Raw genomic sequence first — 19,782 nt, forward strand, 5'->3', positions numbered from 1 at the left:
GATATTATGAAGACGTTGTTAGGAGCATCCTTGTAGAAGTCTTCCTGAGGCCCCGTGCTTTCATATTCTTACAGGAGCTTCTAGGGGTGACATCTGGTATATAGGATATCTTCTTGTCCCTCTGCCAAGAGCCACAAGGACTGTGATTCACACAGGCCAGGTATATGCTGCACACACAGGTCCTGGTGGCAAATATGACCTTTTTCCTGTGGCATTTAGCAAAGTTTATAAACTGTAATTCCTGATTGTCTCTGACAGCTCACTAAGGTGCAGCTCTGTGTGTTTGCACGAGGGACATATTTGAATGTCTGGCTTTCATTCAGGTCCTAAGAAAATATGTCCCTAGAAAAGAAGTGTTTATATAGCTGGACACTCATGAATACTACATTCTACTTTTTAAAGATTTATTTATTTATTATGTATATAGTGTTCTGTCTGAACGTATGCCTGCAGGCTAGAAGAGAACACCAGATCTCATTACAGATGGTTGTTAGCCACCATGTGGTTGCTGGAAATTGGACTCAGGACCTCTGGGAGAGCAGCCAGTGCTCTTAACTCCTGAGCCATCTCTCCAGTCCTGAACAGTACATTCTTTAGTCACCATGGAGGTAGGCAGTGACTCCAACTTGGTCCAGGGACATCTATCTCCTTGCACCATGTTTAGTCCTTGATTGAGGAAGGGTTACAGACTGTAGGGCGAGCATCCTATCCACTCTCTGCCCATGACCTTGACCGAATAACTTCATCTCAGGATTCTCAGTGGAGTAGAGCACACCAAAGTGAGGGTGTCAATTCTGAATGGATGGCATCACATGGATGCACTGGCAGGTGCATGGCTGCACTCATACGCACATGAACATGCATATACACACATCCTATATACCAACACACCAATGGATTAATAAATAATAATGATCCATCACTATCATTATTAGACTGACTTTCCATTCCCCCAGAGCTATGGTCACATGAATTTGGATAATTCAAGAGAAAATAAAATTGCAACATAAAAATCCTACTGGGCTTCCTTAAAGTTTCCAGGCCCTAACCTGGCCCTTCCTGTTGCTAGATTAAACATGTGAGGAGTTTCATGCTATGAGAATGAGAATTTTAAAAAATAATGTATTTATTTTTATTTTATGTGCATTGGTGTTTTTGCCTTCATTTATGTCTGGGTGAAGGTTTCAGATTTTGAAGTTAGAGGAAGTTGTTAGCTGCTACGTGGGTGCTGGAGATTGAACCCGGGTCCTCTGGAAGAAGTCAGTGCTCTTAACCACTGAGCAGTTTCTCCAGCTTCAAGAGTGGAGATTTTTAAAGAAACTTCCAGTGTAGCATGGTCTCTGTCTTCAGTCTTCATGGTAGATACATGCCCTAACACTTATTGTTCAATCAGTCTAAGCCATGAGCAGGGTGAGCTTTCCATTCTTCAAAGGTCTTCCAGGGAAGGTGCTTTCCTATAGCCTCTCAAGGCCATAGCCCAAGACACAGAAATAATTGAAATTTAACTCTGTCATCAACTTTCAGGTGACTAAACTGATTATTAAGAATTTTGCCTCATTTCTAGGATCTGAAATTTGAAAACAATGTCTGAATACGGCTGACATATAAGACTTCTTAAAGAATTACATTCATATCCTTGAATGATTAATTTTATTCTTTTTGTTTTAAAGGAAAAAAGAAATGCCACAACAGGTCAATAGCAAAACAAAGAAAACCACAAACTTCATGGGTAAAAAGTAAGCAAACAGAGGGACCGAGTTACAACTGGGTGTTGTCCATTGCACACTTGTAGGCCCATGTCAGAGCCATGATAGTGTGTGTGTGTGTGTGTGTGTGTGTGTGCTGTATTCACACTTGTGCATATTGGTGCTCACAGTTGCATCCACATATATAGATATGAGGAGACTGTTGAATGTCCTGCTCTTTCATTCTTTTTTTTTAATTATAAAACTGTTGGCCAATAGCTAGGGCTTCTTATTGGCTAGCTCTGTCTTGATTACTAACCCATAACTACTAATCTATGTGTTTCTACATGGCCTCATCTTACCAGAGAACACCTGGAGTGTCCTATCCTCCCTGTCTCTACACAATGTCTCTTTTTGGCTGGCTCCCTCTGCCTACCTTTGCCAGAATTCTCCTCCTCTCCTACTCCCACCTATCTTCCTGCCTCTATTGGCCAAACAGTGTTTTAATCATCAACTAGTAAGAAAAATATATATACAGAAGGACATCCCCCATCACCCAGGTTCAAATCCATAACCCACATGGCAGCTCACAACTGTCTGTAACTTCACTTCCAGGAGACTGGATACCCATGGTAAAGCACCAACATAAATAAAATAAAAAATAAATAAAATTTTTAAAAAGTAAAAGTAAACAAAAAAGGAAGGCAAAAAGGTTAGGATGATGTGATTTAAGAACAATCAGAAAGAGCATCTTAAAACTTCTGAGAGCGGAAGTTCTGTGGTACACTGATTCCCATTTTCCTGAGGAACTATCATACTGATTTCCAAAGTGGCTGTACGAATTGGCACTCCCACTATCAGTGAAGGAGTGTTCCCCTTTCTCCACATCCTCTTCAGCATAAACTGTCATTGGTGTTTTTGATCTTAGCCATTCTGACAAGAGCAAGATCATATCTTAGTTGTTTCGATTTGCATTTCCCTGACGGCTAAGGATGTTGAGCACTTTCTTATGTGTCTTTCATCCATTTTAGACTCCTCTATTGAGAATTCTCTATATAGTTCCCTACCCCGCTTTTTTATTTAAATTAGCAACAAGCTTGCTTTACCTGCCAATCCCAGCTCCCTCATTCTCCGCTCATCCCCTGCCCGCCCGACCCACCCCCCACCAGCCTCCACCCAATCCCCACTCCATTCCCCAGGAAGGGTGAGGCCCTCCATGGGGATCTCCAGAGTCTGTCATTTCGTTCAGGGCAGGGCCTAGGCCCTTCCTCAAGATTCCAGGCTGAGAGAACACCCCTCATTGTGGGAGGGGCACACAAAGTCCATTTGTATGCCAGGGATTAAATACTGATCTACTGCCCAAGGCCCCATAGATTGTCCAGGCCTCCTTGCTGACAACCACATTCAGGGGGTCTGAATGAGCCCCATACTGGCCTCCCAGTCATCAGTAGGGAGGTCCAAGACCCCTTTGCTCATCATTTGTCCCTCTCTGTCACTGGGTTTCAGGAGTTCAGTTCAATGTTTAGCTGTGAGTATCTGCTTCTGCTTCCGTCAGTCACTAGATGAAGGTTCTAGGATGGCATATAAGGTAGTCATCAAACTAATTATCAGGGATGGGCATTTCCCGGCTCTCTCATTCTTTACTTTATTTGATAACTGTCAGTCAGCAAACCCCAGTGAACTTCTTTTCTCCCGTCCCTTAACACTAGCACTATAGGTGCTCACATATGAATTTTTTACATGGACGCTGGTACCTGAACTGAAGTCCTCATGCCTGCACACTGGTTGCTCTTAATCACTGAACAACCACCCTCTCTCACAAAAATTCTATAGCCGCTATAAGACGTGGGTTAAGGGGCTGTAACAAAGGGTTCCAATACTACAATGTTGTTTACAAATGATTTCATTCATGTGGTACATATGGTCATCCAGAGGTAAGAGGCCCAGAGTTGAAAGGGAGGTGCTGTCATCCTTAGTAGGATACTTTTTTTTTTTTTTGGTTTTACGAGACAGGGTTTCTCTGTATTGTTTTAGAGGCTGTCGGTCCAGCCCGGCTCGAACTCACAGAGATCCGTCTGCTTCTGCCTCCCGAGTGCTGGGATTAAAGGCGTGCGCCACCACCACCCAGCCAAGTAGGATACTTTTATACTGGTTGGAAAATGTTGCAAAGAAGCAAACAGGCTGTGTGTGCATGCATATGTACAAATATGTGTATGTGCTTGTGATAAGAAAATATATATTCGTATGTACCTATGAAACTGTAATTGTTTTTTATTCTTTTGGCTCATTCTCTTTGTGTGTGGGGGGGGCTACTCAGCTCCCAAATAATCACATAGAATCTTATTATCACTTATAAGTGCCCAGCCTTAACTTGGCTTGTTTCTAGCCAGCTTTTCTTAATTAATTATCCCATCTACCTTTTGCCTCTGGGCTTTTACCTTTCTCTATTTCTGTATATCTTTTCTTTCCTTCTTATTCCATGTCGGGCTGGGTGGCTGGGTGGCTGGACCCTTCTTCTCTTGCTCCTCAATCTCCCTTCTCTCTTTGTCTCCTTTTATTTGTTCTCTCTGCCTGCCAGCCATACCTATCCTTTCTCCTGCCTAGCTACTGGCCATTTAGCTCTTTATTAGACCAGTCAGATGTTTTAGACAGGCAAACTAACACAGCAGCAGCTTAACAGAGTTAAACAAACACAACATAAAAGAATACAAAACATCTCTGCATCATTAAAACAAACGTTCCACAGTATAAACAAACGTGAAGAATCTTAAATAATATTCTACAACATAAAACCATTCATTTTTGTTTATAAACTCAGGAATTTTATTATAACTATGTATCTGTCTAGAGAGGCAGATGTTCTTAGATATAGAAAAATTATTGACAGTCCATTTTTGCAAATGTTCATAGAAGGACTGGTGAGATGGCTCATTGGTAAAGTGCTTGCTACACAAGCCCGTGGACCCGAGTTTGGATCCCTAGCACCCACATAAAAAGTTGGGCATCATGTACACATCTATAATTCGTCACTGGATAATCCCTCAGATTTGTTGACCCCTAAGCCTAGCCACCCAAATCAGTGAAGTCTGGTTTTCATGTCACAACTTGTCAACAGTTAAAGTCGAGAGCTACTGAGGAAGACACTTGACTTTGATCTCTGGCCTTCCCACACACTCAGGCACACCCGCACATGTGCATACAAAGGAACACGAGGTGTAGACACATGCAAAAATGCGCACATTAATTATATTTGACTATTGGAATAGAAGCGGTGTCCATACTTTTATTTGTGTTTTTAAAATATTGAGCATGCTCAGCCTTTGTCATTAGAGGAGACAGGCAGAGAGAGAGAGAGACAGAGAGACAGAGACAGAGACAGAGACAGAGACAGAGAGAGATCTTAGAACATTTTTGAGCAAGTTAGTCACACACATATCTACATGGTAACGTTCCCTATAAACTTATTACTGTAAGTTGTATAGATTTACAAATAGCACCCTGACATCTGATTTTAGTAATGGGTCTAAGGGATTTCTTCTTCCTGGACAAAAGCAAAATGTCTTTTTCTAGATTATTGTCACTTTATCATTAGATCCATGGAGTAGTCTTTGGAATTCTACTCAAAATTAATTTCACAAGCTAAGAATCTTGTACTCTCGACAATGACCCACCTGTGCTGTTAGTTGACATATACATTTTTGTTTAGAAAGGAGAAAAAGGTAGTTGTGTCCATTTTTTGAATGCATATTTTGAAAACCACATTATTCAGGTTGAGTTTTTGAAAACATTTTCATTCAAGTCTCTGTATATAGACAGATTTCTTTCTAAAGGGTTAATACAACAGACTCCTGCACAGGCTTTAACTCTGACACCTACATGGTTGGTCAGACACTCCTTGTCCTTGAGCTCTCACCACAGTGTGTGAAGAAACACCCTGATGTGGCCAGGATGCCTCCCTTGCTCCTACCCCTTCTCAGCTGTAGTTTGCCTCAACTCTGCATTTGCCTGTGTCTCTCCTAGATAACAGCAGAACTGGTGGCCAGGCAGCTGTCAGGAGGAGGAAAGCAAAAAAGAATCCAGAAGGCTCTGCCAAGACTGTTAGGTGCAGGGGTAAGTTACCATCTGTAAATTTTTCCCTTTGCCTCATGAAGTGTACACCGATTTTGCTAATGTGTCCCCTCCATGGGCTAGAATAGACATCAGTGTGTTTCCTTTTTCTCTTCAAAATGCAAGGCCTAAACATATGTGATGAAAGGTAATCCAACAGATAGATCCTCCAGTCCCACAAAGAAAATATGCACAGAGTTAGATAGAAAAGAATTCTGTATTTGCTAAACTGACTGAGCCTGTCACCAGAGCTGGAATAGAGGAGGCGCAGCTGTAGGAATGAGTCAGGAGAAAATCTTCCCAGTGGGCTGTGAGTGTGGACCCTTAGAAGAACAGGGAGGAAGGAGGTGTTCTTAGGCATGTTTTACCCTGCCAGAGTCCTGGGAGCAACTTGGGTGAGAGGGAGGAGGAGGAGAATCCCTGGAAAGCCATTTCTGAGTGGAAGAACTTCTGTTTCTGGTGGTCCCACCATCCACAAGGAGGAAGCAAGAGTGTTAGCTTCCACAATAGCTTTCTGTAGCTAAATTAACCACTGAGACACTTCCTGTTTACTCACTGTCATTGGGAACCAAGAATCTTAGTGGTGCAGCTGAAATAAGAGCCAGAGTCCGTATCACTGCAGTACTGCCTCCATTGACCTTGAAGAGTGGAGACAACCTCTGTCATACACAGTGTCACCCACCAGCAATTGTACATAAAGGTGGCTCAGATACCTGGGTTCAAGCCTTCTCTTCTATGACTACACATACTTGGGTCCATCTCTTGGCTCTTACTTCAGTTTCTTCATTTCTAAAGAGTAGGGTGATTTATGTCAACCATCCTCAGTCCCTCATAGTCTTGATCAGCTATCTCGCAAACAATCTCAGCACCACGGACAGCGTCGTGACCCCCACCCCCACCCCCACCCCAGGTCTCTGCTTTGATAGCAAGCAGGGGAAGCTTAGCTTCTCATCTCCCAGGGTTTGTTGGAGGAATTTTCATCTCTTCTGCTATGGAGTTGCAGCTCTGTTCTATAAAAGAGTTTTCAGATTATTCTGGACTTTCAGGGTTCTCTCTCAGTTACAGGCAGAAAATGCTGTTGGAGAGATGGAGCAGAGCATATAAAAATAACTATCCTGCCAGGCGGTGGTGGCACATGCCTTTAATCCCAGCACTCAGGAGGCAAAGGCAGGCGGATCTCTGTGAGTTCGAGACCAGCCGGGTCTACCGAGCGAGTTCCAGGACATGGTCCAAAAAACAATACAGAGAAACCCTGTCTCGAAAAACCAAAAAAACAAAACAAAACAAAACTATCCTACCCAACTCTGTTACATTGCCCCTCATCTCTCCTTGCTCATCCAGTCAGTGCTCAAAGAGGAAGACAAGAGGATCATCTCTGGCTGCCATCATTACATCATTAGTAACATAGAGCAGCTAGACAGGTCCTGTCCCATGGTCATGTAACAATCAGCACAGCTATGACAAAGCCAAAATTCTCAGCCAAAGTCTTCTGTTTGTTGTTTATAAATAGAGGTAAAATATTTGTCATTATGCATCCAGCATGCCACTTGCAAGAAAGACTTAGGAACTGTAGATCGGAGAAGCAAATGTCCCTGGTGTTAAAGGAATGGCCCCCAGAGAGAGGAGGGGGCATGCGTACCTGCAAAGGGAGGCAGAAGTAATCCTCTTTTTCAGGTAGAAGAAGGCGCAGGAAACACAATGCAGATTTCAGTGCTGCCTTGCTTCCTGTGACATGTGGTGACGCGAAGGGAATGCTGCACAAGGATAAATTCAAGCAAGGTGGGTTTCATGCTTTTTAATTTGCAACTGTAAATAAAAAATCACAAGCAACAACGGGTTACTTAAGGAATCGGAGGTGTGTGCCTTGAAGACAGGAAAGGATAATAACATGCTATTTTAACACCTGAAGAAACCATAGCGCAGGGATGGGCAAGCTTCTGTTCAACAGTCTCATTTATGTGGGTAGACACTGACGTCACAGGGCACCCAGCTACAGAAGCAGCTGCAGCCTCAGCTCTAAGCTCAGGACCCCATCTCCACCTTGCCTGGGGCCTCCTGACACTCTGGTTGTTCTCCAGCCCGAGAGTCAACATCAGGTTGAAATCCACTCACTCTGTGCAGTCACTCACTAGCTGGTCCTTTTCTAGGTGACCCTGAAGTAGTTTTGAAAGATTTCTGTGGATGGTGATTGCCATGTTCTTCATGCATGAAGATCAAATAGACATGCATGGCATCAGCAAAGCGCTTTAGGGAACTCCGGGGCTGAACTGGGGCTCCTGAAGCCAGAGAGGAGACCCGACTCTTCTGCTGTTGACTCTGAGCACAGTTTGGGTGTCTCCAGCTTCAGTATGGTAGGAAGCTACGAAATCTGAGCTCTAGGGACAAAACAGACTTACAATCACCCTACTGTGGTCTTACAGGGACATCTGTGGTTTTACAGGAACATCTGTGAAATCCATACAGAGTGAAGATGGGGACTGGTTTTCACCCCATGAATTTGAAATCTTGGGAGGCCACGAACGATCCAAGAACTGGAAATTGAGTCTGCGCTGCTACAACTGGCCCCTGAAATTGCTCATCCGGGTATTGTTGTGGAGGGGAGGGAGGTGTTAGTGCTTCTTGCACTATTTACAAATCAAATAGATATGAGATATGGGAAAGGCTTGATGCTAATGATGTTTTCCTGCCACTTAGGAGAGAAGCAGCCCACATTCATAACCTCACTGCTGGGAGGTGGTGGTATTCACAAATGATAGAGAACCTCTGAGGAGGGAATGCCATTCAGGATTGGTGTTCTTGCAGAGAAATTTTTGCATTGAGCCGAAGGAAGAGTTGACTGTCAGACAAGTGGAAGAGAATCTAGGGAAAGCACACGCAAGCAGCTGCAGCAAAGGCAGTTGTGTGCATATGGGGGATGAGTTGTGTGTATGGCATAAACCATCAATGTTGTTTGTGCAGCAATTTAATGCCACCCAAGTTACCTCAAATTCATAATGTGAGCAAGGACTCAGTGATGTCCTTCAGGTTAGAAATTGCAGTTGAAGTCTAGGTCTGGTGGTGGAAATGTTTAATCTCAGCACCTGGGAGGCAGAGGCAGGAGGATTTTGGTGATTTTGAAGCTAACCTGATTTAAATAGCAAGTTCCAAGACAACCAAGTCTACCTAGAGAGACCCTGGTTCAAAATACCACAAAAAGGAAAGAATGACCAAGGAAGGCAGTTGATATATCATCATCACCATCACCACCACCATCACCATCATCATCATCATCATCATCATCATCATCTGGTATGCAGGGATAGAACCCAGGGCTTCAAGTAAGCTAAAGAATATCTAAGATGGCCTCAGCCTTCTTCTCCTGTGCATCCTGTGCTGCTATAATAAACACAACACCACGACCAAAAGCAACTTGGTGAAGGAAAGGGTTTATTTGGCTTACAGGCTGCCCTCCATTATGGAGGGAAGCCAAGACCAAAACACAAGTCACAAACTTGGAGGCAGGAACTGAAGCAGAAACCACAGAAGATCAGTGCCCACTGGCTTGCACCTTGGCTCATGTTAAACTGCCTTTCTTACTCAGTTTAGGCCAACCTTAACAGGATGGCATTACCCACAGTGGGCTTGGACTTTCTATATCAATCCACAATCAATAAAATGCCTCCATAGACCTGCTCATGAAAGAGACAGTTCTTCAACTGATGTTTGCTCTTCTTTGGTACGTCAAGCTGACAATCAAACTAACCAGGACACATCTGTAATGTTATTAGAAACAGACTGTCCTAGACATGATTTCATCATCTCCCTATCCAGAAAGCCAGCCTTTCTCCTATTAGTCTTAGCTCAGATATCTCAGCCCTTCCTGACTGTCCTGGACCCTCAGCTCCCAGAGACCCTTCTTAAACTGTTAGAGATTGGTTCTCTGTGCTTTTGGTTGTGGCACATGGCTTTTTTTTTTTTTTTGGCTTTTACGAGACAGGGTTTCTCTGTATTGTTTTGGAGGCTATGGGTCCAGCCCAGCCTCGAACTCACAGAGATCCGCCTGCCTCTGCCTCCCGAGTGCTGGGATTAAAGGCGTGCGCCACCACCGCCCGACGGCACATGCCTTTAATCCAAGTGCTGCTGACACAAAGGCGGGTAGATCCCTGAGGTTGAAACTGGCTTGGTCTACAATGCAAGTAGGATAGCACATAGAAACCTTGTCTCAAAAAGGACAGAGGGGGGGGAGGGAGAGAGGGAGGGAGGGAGGGAGGGGGTGGGAGGGAGGGAGGGAGGGAGGTGCTTTCCCCATGAGCTTTCTCCTCTATCCCCCCACTATCGGGTTTTCTGTCTTTGTGTGCTCCAAAGTCATCAGAGTATGTGACACCCTAGATGCATGCAGCAAGTGTGTGTTGACTAGGTAGTCTTGGTATGGAAAGTCAAGCTGAAGTGTATCAGGTGGTAACAGAGAACATGTGGTGGTTGAATCAATGATAGTGATAGAAATTTCTCAGGACTTAAGGAAGAGGGATATGAGGAGGTCTTTCCTGCTCCCACAGTCCAGAGTCTCTAAGTTGTTGGTGCTGGGAGGGAATTGGAGTCACACAATGTGGATCTGAATAGGCCATAGAAGATCCAGGAAGAACTTCTGGGAGGAGCTGGGCAATGCCAGACTCACACCACTGAAGTACATATAACACATACTTGGGCCCTTCTATCTTGCAGAGAAAGTTTCTACCCAATTCTCCAAGAATATATGGCAAGAGAAAAAAGGTAAGTTCTCAACATGTGATTTTACACACCAAGCCTCTTATTTCATGGTGTCTCATTTGGGCTGTCATACTTCAAGTCACCTCTCATCCTTTCCTCTACTTTTTTCTTTTCTTGTTTTCAGCCTGCGTCTTAGAAGGAAACTACCACACAACCTGGTCAATGAATACTTAAAGCCCATTGCCTCTACCTTCCCCCAAATGCTAAGAGTATCTTGTACTGGATCACTCAAAGGAGGTAGAAACATCCAACCCACACAACCATCCTTATTCTGGGGTGCAGTGCTTCATAGCACAAGGGACTCTTCTTGTCTCTTATTTTGAGTCTCTGTTTCTAAGAACAGAATTCCCAGAAAAACAGAAGCCAAGGTCCATTTCCACTTTCATAAGTCTCTCAGGGCCTCTACATATGCTCAGAGCCATGGATTCTGGGAAGTTCCATGTCACTGTCAGCATCACATGACAACTTCCCAGCTCATGCAGGACCATGATGGTGTGTGTCAGACCATCTGGTATGGTCACCAGAACCATCATTTCTGTATGCTGACATCTGCATTGAGATATCTGGATTCTCTTTCCCAATGAAGCCATATTTATTCATCTGTGTAATGCACAATTATCAAGTACACACAGAACATCCAAGGACTGTAGAGAAGCTAAAAACAGTAGCCCCAAGGGACATCAAGGACTGTATCAAAATCACTATTCCATTAAAGAATAACAAGTAGTAGAAGTGGAAGATTCTAGAACAGTAGACAGTGACAGCCCCCTCTTTTATGTGATTGTACCACAGGTCATACTTGTCAACAGCACTAGGCCTTGGACTGGAGTCAAGAGCTGAGACTAAGCCGGGCATTGGTGGCGCATGCCTTTAATCCCAGCACACAGGAGGCAGAGGCAGGCAGATCTCTGTGAGTTCGAGGCCAGCCTGGTTTACAGAGTGAGTGCCAGGACAGCCTCCAAACTACAAAGAAATCCTGTCTTGAAAAAACAAAAAACAAAACAAAACAAAACCAAAAAGGCCTGAGACTACCTGGCTTACAGAAGGGAAGGGTGACAGGTCATTCTGATGGACATGCAAAAGTAATGTGAAATCCATTGTTGCTTCTAAATGGGCAGCCAGACTTGAGTTGTGAAGAGAGGGGTGGAGCCCATTAAGAGAATGAGCTGCAGTCCTGGGTCCCATGAGTTTGCTTTAATTTTTCAGGGCTATGGCCCCAAAAGAGTTTCAGAAGATGATAGATTTTCTCTCTAGGTCACCCAGTCTCTAGACCTCTTTGAACCGTATGAGTTCTGGGATATGATTGGTAAGTCACTGCTTCATTCCTACTTCAGCTACTCTGGGGTGCATTGCTGGTAGTCATGGCTGATACACCCAGTGTTGCCAAAGTGAAGGAGAATGGCTGAGAGCCATTAATGTTTGTGAACAGATAAAATTGCTCAAACCATCCTGTAGAAACAGACCCTGCCTCTTTGTATAAGTCCACAAAGGCTTCATGGGGACTGAAAGCCAGGGAGTGGAACTTCCTTTGGATCCAACAGTTGTCTGATAACATCTCTCTGTAGAGATGCACAGGTCCATAAACATACATATGGAAAAAAGGAGATATTTTAAGAGAAAGCCTCTAGATAGAATGAATTAAACCAATATTTTCAATCAAATAATTCAGGAGTGGGGGTTCCTGGGGACCCCCTACAGGTGCATGTGTCCATGGCTTCTAAAGGCTGAGGTGAAAATGAGATTGAGAAATACATTTGAATGGTCATGATGAAAAGTCCTTGTGAGAGATAAGGTAGTGACTTTATGTGGCTGAAACTACTCCTATGGTTTTGCTTGGAGCAATTGCTTGGTGCATTGTCTATGTCATGGCTGCCTCTCCCTTGAAGGGGCTCACTGTCTACTCCAGCAAATGACAAAGCATTGTCCCTCCCATGGAAGAAGTGATTCAGTGTAGTCACCTGCCACCAGGTTGGTGCCACCAGGGAATGGTGCCGTATCTGGGGCTCAGTGTTGGTCTCTGCTGTTGGCAGATCTGGCACTCAGCAGCAGCTGTAGCAAGTTCAGCCTTGGTGAGTGGAAGCCCCTGTTGTTGAGCCCATGCATAACCCCCATCTCTACCACCATGGCCACTTGGTTCATGTGTTCGGTGGGCAATGACAGGGACGGCTGGGGAAAGAGGCTGACAGTCCATAGGAAGAGTTATCCTATCTATTCGATTACTGAACTCCTCCTCAGCTGAAATCACATTTGATGAGCATTAACATGGACACAAGCATCCTCACATCGCTTGCCCATTTGGAGACTTCTATCCACACACTTCTTCCCCTATACCTTTCTCAGCAGTTTCTATTCATGTTCTTTCCTAGTCCCTGACCATCCATCCAATCCACTGGCTACAGCTCAAGAATCAGTGAATAATTGCACAGTTGGCCATTTCTTCTTCCAAACAATCTGTATTTCCACATGAACTGCCTGAAGTTCTGCCCACTGTGAAGATTTTCCTTCACTAGGATCTTTCAGGGCTATACCAGAAAGGAGTTATAATGCTGCAGCTGTCCAGTTCTGGGTGGTGTCTGCATAACATGCAGAACCATCAGTAAACCAGGCCCTAATCCTATCTTCCCCAGTCAACCAATCATGGAGAACACCCCATGAGGCTACAGGAGCATGCTTGGCAGCAGACAGGATTGTAACAGGAGTGGAAGCCATGGATATTTGGGCAACTTTTTTTTCTACTTTTTTTATTTAATAACTTACAATCATTTTACATATCAATCCCCCTTGTTCCCTCTCCTTCCCATCCTTCCATGCCCCTTAACTACCCCCTAACCAAACCCCACCCACTCCCCAAAAATGGTGAGGCCTTCCATTTGGGATCAGCAAATTCTGTCACATCATTTCAGGGAGGACCTAGGCCCTCCTCCATATATCTGGGGTGAAATAGTATCACTCCATAGGGAATGGGCTCCCAAAGTCCATTTGTGCACTAGGGATAAATACTGGTTCCACTGTTAGAGGAACTAACTGGCACTCACATTCAGAGGGTGTGGTTTGATCCAATGTTGGTTCCCCAGCTTTATGACTGAGGTCCGTGTGCTCTTATAGGTCAGCTGTTTCTGAAGGTTTCTCCAGCATGATCTTGACTCCTTTGCTCATCACTCTTCCCTCTACAACTGGATTCCAGGAATATGACTCAGTGCTCATCTGTGGGTGCCTGCTTCTGCTTCCATCAGCTACTGGATGAAGGCTCTAGGATGGCAACTAAGGCAGTCATCAATCTCATTATAGGGGAAGGACATCAACGGCAGCCTCTACACTACTGCCTAGATGCTTAGTTGGGGGTCATCTTTCTGGATCTCTGAACATTTTCCTAGTTCCAGATTTATCTTTAAACCTATACTGCTTCCTTCTATTAAGGTATTTGTTTTCCTACTCTCCTCTATTCCTCCCCTGACTCGGTCTTCCTGATTCCTCATATCCTCCTCTCACCCTCTCTTCTCCCCTTCTCTTTTTCCTACCTCCTTCTGCTCTCCTCCCATGATCCCAATTTGCTCAGGAGTTCTTGCCCCTTCCCCCTTCTTTGGGGACTATGCATTTTTCTCTTACATTCCTCCTTGTTTCCTAGTTTCTCTGATGGTAATTCTCATTTGCCTGAGAATTTCAACATTTCATTGTTTTTACTTCCATTGAGTAATACTCCATTGTATTTTCTCCATCCATTCTTTGGTTGAGGGGCATCTAGGTTCCTTGTAGGTTCTGGCTATTACAAACAACGCTGCAATGAATGTTGTTGAACATATGTCCTTGTTGTATGACTGTGCATCCTTTGGGTATTTGTTTGGCAACTTCTTTATATAACTTGCTTGTGTCTTCAGGACTTGCTCAGGCCTAATCACATATATACTACTTCAATTTGATAATACATCACTGCTGTGTATGCCATATTTTGTGACTTGATGGGTCCAATAGCACTTAGCTCATGATGGGCAGTTCAGGTCTCATGGTTACTTGGTGGCCCATTGTCAAATGTTCAGTTTCCATGAAGGTCCAATAGCAGGCCAAGAGCTGTCTCTCAAAAGAAGAATAGTTATCTGCAGATGATGGTAGAACCTTACTCCAGCATCCCAAAGGTCTCTTCTGTGATCCATCTGTAGACCCCAAATAGCATCCCTATCTGCCACTGACACATCAAGAACCACACGGTCTGCTAGAATATATGGCCCAAGTGGTAGAGCAGCCTGCACAGCAGCCAGACCTGTTAAAGACCTTTCTCCTGTTTCTGGCCCCACACAAAGCTAGTGTCATTCCAAGTCACTGGGCCTGTGAGAGAGAGTAACACACCTAAGTGAGGAATGTGCTGTCTCAAGAATCCAAATAGACTCATTAAACATTGGGCTTCTCTCTTGGTGGTGGGAGGGACCAGGTGCAATAACTTACACTTCACCTTAGAAGGAGTATCTCTGCATTGCCCACACCTCTAGCTTCCTAAGGATTTCGCTGAGGGAGAAGGTCCTTGAAATTCGGCTGGATTTATTTCCCATCCTCTGACACTCGTATGTTACCTGTGAGTTCAAATTGGTTGCTACCTCCTCTTCACTTGGTCCAATCACCATTCTGTTGTTAATAGAGTGCACCAGTGTAATATTTTGTGGAAGAGACAGGCGACCAAGATTCCTTCTATTTAAGTTATGACACTGGGCAGGAGAGTTAATGCATCCCTGAGGCAAACTGTAAAGATGCACGACTGGCCTTGCCAGCTGAAAGCAAAGAACTTCTGGTGGTCCTTATGGACAGCACTGAGAAAAAGGCATCTGCTAAACCAGGAGCTGCATACTATGCCCCACTACATCTGATACAGCAGCTGCAGTTACTACCTGACTGAGTTTCCATAGTCAGCTGTCATTCTACACGGTCTGTCTTCTGGTCAGATAGAAGGGAGATGTGGTGGGAACCACCACCCTGCATCTTCCAAGTCCTTGATGGTGGCACTGATTTCTGCAGTTCCTCCAGGGATGCGATATTCTTTTTGATTCACTGTTTTCTTTGGCAGAGACAACTTTAAAGACTTCAATTTAGCCTTTGCAACCATAATAGCCTCACTCCATACAGGGAACCAATGTGATAACTCTGCCAACTTCTAAGTATACCTATTCCAATTATACATCTGGAACCTGAGAACTAACCACAGGATGAGTTCGAGGACCTATCGGACCTACTATGAGTCAGACACCAGCCAAAACTCCATTAATCACCTGGCCTCCTTAAGCCCCTACTTTAACTTTAACAATGTTTCTTGTGGTCTCCCAGAATTAGTATCAATTCAGAACCAGTATCCAATGGACCTGGGAAAGTCTGATTGTCCTTCCCCCTCAGCATACAGTTGCCCTTGTAAAAGGCCATAGGTCCCTCTGAGGAAGAACAGGACAAAGGTTAACTGTAAACTTTTAGGTGTCTTATCAGGATTCTTCCTCGAGGGAACCTGGCTACTCTTTCATTCAAGGGATTCTGGGAGTACAAACTGGATCATCTGGAGACTGATTCACTAGCCAGGATTACCTTTTGACATGATCTAATGTAGCCTCTCTTTTATTTGTTTGAGAATTTTTCCACTTAAAGAGGTCAAAGAGAAAAGCAGTAGGTTTCTTATCTACTTCATATCTGGAAATACCATGATCGATTAGCCAGTACCAAAGGCCCATAGGAGTCATGTCACTATAACATTCATGTTGTCTGTGCTGACCATTACAGGTTATGCCATTACAAATATTGTTTGGTCTACACTTCCCCTTAAGATAGCCATGGTCACCTGGTGATAGTCTCCGTTGAGTCAATGCTGTGAAGGGGTCCAATTAAACCCATTGCATTTATTTCCTCCAATTAAGCAGCAGCGTCTCCAACCCTAAGATCTGGCACAAGCTAAAGGGCAACAACAAAACTCTTCAAATGTGCTGGAGCCCCTCTCATGAATTTGCATGTTATAGGACTCGTGAGAGGCATGTCTTCTGGGCCTTCGCATTGTGGAGGATCACGTTTTTCACAGAGCACTCACTCTAGTTTACAGTCTTCCTGAGCCTTCTTTTAATAAACGCTTCAGCCAATCATTCAAACAAACTTTTCACACCATTTTTTTAAACTGTGTGAGCTTCCATATTAAACCTAGAATCTCCACTCAGAGAACTCATATCAGTAAACTCAGCCAGATCTAGCTTTATGTTCCTTCCACCATCATCCCACTCCCTTAAATTCCATTCCCACATGTATTCCCGGACCCTCTGCTTGAATGAATTAGCAAACTCATTAAGCTCCTTCGTAGTGTAGTGACTTCCTCATGGACTACACTCTCTACCTTCCCTCTAGGAGCCCGATTTGCCTTGAGTCTGACTCTGGGTCTAGAGGGAACCATTGGCGGGCCTTGAGGGACGTCAGCATTGTTTTGTCTGGCATTTCCTTCAGAGAAAGTCACTGCTGGTTTACCAGACACTGAAGGATTCATTTCTGCAGGGAAAGGTGAAAAGGGCATGTGGAAGGGGTGGGGCTGAGGGCTCTACTTCCTCAGGTGAGACAAACCCTTGAGAATCTAGGGCTCAAAGTTCTCAGCCTCAATAGGGTCCCACACACCCCCACCCCATGTTATAAGATCCCATTCTGTAGCAATTAACACCCTTACTTTACCTGCTGACGGCCTGAGGCTGAGACTTGAACTTTCCCTGTTATGTAGGCTACTTTATAATGAGGTCTTCAGTTTGATCGTCCACAACTCTGTGGCTGAAGAGAAAAGACTCTCTTCCAGGGCACACTTAGAAACCTTCACACTGTTTATTCACAGCTGGAGCCGGTCCGTTTTAAGTTCAGTGTTGTCCTTCCCCGTATTGTGAAGTTGGTTAATTTTACCACGCAGCTCTTTCCTATCCTTGGATTAGTTTAGCGAGTGATAAGAGCAATCACCCAGCAGCCTGCTTTTCCTTATCTTCCCTCAAGCTGTCAAAAGTTTCATACATAGGGTCACCAAGTCCTTTGCTATTCACAGTTGATTAATAAAGATAATCGAAGGCATTTATATTTTTAAGTCTGTAATATAGTTCACACCATGGACTTTCAGTGCTCTCTGACCTCCCAGGAAACAGAGTGCCTGGAGAGGCTTCAGTACCTGAAGGTGCTGGTGAATTTAAAAGTCTATTCAAGATACTTAAAAGCTTCATCCTTATACTTCTGTTTCTCTAGAACCATGCTGGCATCAAAATCTGTATAAGTCAGGGTTCTTTAGAGTCACAGAACTTATGGAATAAATCTATCTGTCTGTATGTCTATCTATCATCTACATATCATCTCTGTAAATCATCTATCATCTATCTACAAATCATCTATCTGTCTGTCTGTCAGTCTATCTGTCATCTACATATCATTTCTATAAATCATCTATCATCTATCTATCTATCATCTACCTACACATAAAGGGACTTTATTGGAATGACTTACAGACTGCAGTCCAACTAGCCCAACAAGGGCTAGCTGTGAATGGAAAGTCCACGAGTCTAGTTGTTTCTCGGTTCCATGAGATTGGGTGTCTCATCTTGTCTTCTGTATATAGTAGAATCCAGAGTCAGTGAAGGAATAGATGTGCTGGCAAGGCAAGAGCCAGCAGGCAAAGAAGAAAGAATGAACCCTTCCTTCTTCCATTATCTTTCTATAGGGTTCCAGAAGAAGGTGTGGCCCAGATTAAAGATGTGTCTTCCTGCCTCAAGATCTGGATTAAAGGCCTGTGTCACTCTGGATCAAAATCCTGATCAAATGCACGATGTCTTCCTGCCTCAAGATCAGAATCATTCATTTGATTCTTTTCCAGAGTGTGCAGAAAGTCTTTAGCCTGCCAGTTGGTTTGAAATACATCCCCCGTGTGCAGGGCTGTGTATATCCTGCCAAGTTGCATTACATTCTGTATTGTGTACAATAAAGAAGTTTTCTTTCCTTAAAAAATTAAAAAAAAATCCAGATCACAGAAGTGCCCTCCAATTTTGGGGTGTAGCTCATCCCAGACAGTCAAGTTAACAACCAATAACAGCCACATCAGCATCCTAATGCTTCCTGTCCTGTCAACGTTCTGTGCTCACCAGCATCCTTGTATTTTGTAGACCTTGCTAAACAAAGCAAAATTTTAAATAAACTTAAAATTAGTGTTCAAAGGAGGAGGCATTGAATGTATTTGGGAAGTGAGAGAGAACATAGAAGCAGGATGGACTCCTAGGTTAGGGGTGCATGGAGCCCGTTATATAAAAGGGGAGAGCAAAGGAAAGCAGGGTGCAGCAGGACTACGGCTACGGTCAACAGCACGAGTTTGGGGTGTGTCTAGGGGGCCCTAGAGGAGACATTGCTGAGCATTAGGACATGTAGGGGTGCAGAGAAGTGACGAGACACCCTGAGCTGAGGACACAAAGGGAAACCTGGCACTGGAGAGTGACTCTGATCATGTGGACAGAATGTGGCCAAGGATGGAAACCTGAGGAACTGCATTTTTTCTTCCCGCCACTCACTCTGTGATGGGGCAGTCCTCAGGCCAGTCTCACATCTGTCCCTCAGATGGTCAAAAGAAGGTAGAATTTTCCCAACAGCTCATGGACTACATGGGAGTTTTTTCTTTCACATCATCCCTCCTCCTTCTTTCCCTCCCTCTCTTCCCTCCTTAATGTTTTTGAGATAGAATCTCTTGTAGACCAAAATGACCTCAAACTCACTATGTAGCCACTGAAGGCCTTGAACTCCTGATCCTCCTGTCTCAAGTTTCCAGTGCCTACATTCCTGGAATGTGCCATCATGTTGGACTTGAGAGTTTTCTATATGAGTGTAGGGTCACCATCCAGTTCTCCACCTGTCACCATTCTTTCTGAAGGTGGCATCAGTAATGCATGTGTTCCTGTACACATGCTACATTTTCTGATTCCTGTGATAACACTGATAATAGGAAAACCCACCAACATCCCAAGGGTTGTGAGATTGTAAGGAACATGTCAGAAGAGTCCTCTGGGTGACAGTAAACTGAAACCTGCCAATCAATGATGATAGGGATTGTTAGTTATGGGGCTTCACTCATAGGAGCAGAGTGGTGCAGAGAACTTATACACTACTTTAGGCCATCTCAATTATTTGGTTTTGGTACTGAGGTTTTAAACTGTCTTCAAACTCATGATTTTGCTGCCTTAATTTCATGAGAGGGATGCCTTAATTCATGCATCCCACTGAAGCCTGCCAA

The 19,782-nt window shown here is 44.1% G+C and overlaps 1 protein-coding gene across 4 annotated transcripts in view; it reads left to right on the plus strand.

Moving 5' to 3' along the window:
• LOC106022166 (peptidyl-prolyl cis-trans isomerase A) overlaps positions 1–18,512 on the plus strand; it is a 32,450-nt gene extending 13,938 nt beyond the window's left edge. For 2 of the 4 annotated variants that reach the window (XR_005879860.1, XR_005879861.1), the window contains 6 exons: positions 5,706–5,795; positions 7,467–7,571; positions 8,233–8,375; positions 10,494–10,541; positions 11,331–11,844; positions 18,229–18,512. Coding sequence is in view for 1 of the 4 variants with exons in the window: in XM_040753164.1 (XP_040609098.1) it covers positions 1,671–1,736; positions 5,706–5,795; positions 7,467–7,571; positions 8,233–8,375; positions 10,494–10,541; positions 18,229–18,258 (482 nt within the window). In the remaining 3 variants the exon portion in view is untranslated. Of the gene's footprint in view, positions 1–1,670; positions 1,737–5,705; positions 5,796–7,466; positions 7,572–8,232; positions 8,376–10,493; positions 10,542–11,330; positions 11,845–18,228 lie in introns of all 4 variants that reach the window. The other 2 variants (XR_005879859.1, XM_040753164.1) reach the window with 2 other exon arrangements.
• The last annotated feature ends 1,270 nt before the right edge of the window (positions 18,513–19,782 follow it).

Source organism: Mesocricetus auratus, unplaced genomic scaffold (assembly GCF_017639785.1).
Source record: "Mesocricetus auratus isolate SY011 unplaced genomic scaffold, BCM_Maur_2.0 Super-Scaffold_100010, whole genome shotgun sequence".
Taxonomy (NCBI): domain Eukaryota; kingdom Metazoa; phylum Chordata; class Mammalia; order Rodentia; family Cricetidae; genus Mesocricetus; species Mesocricetus auratus.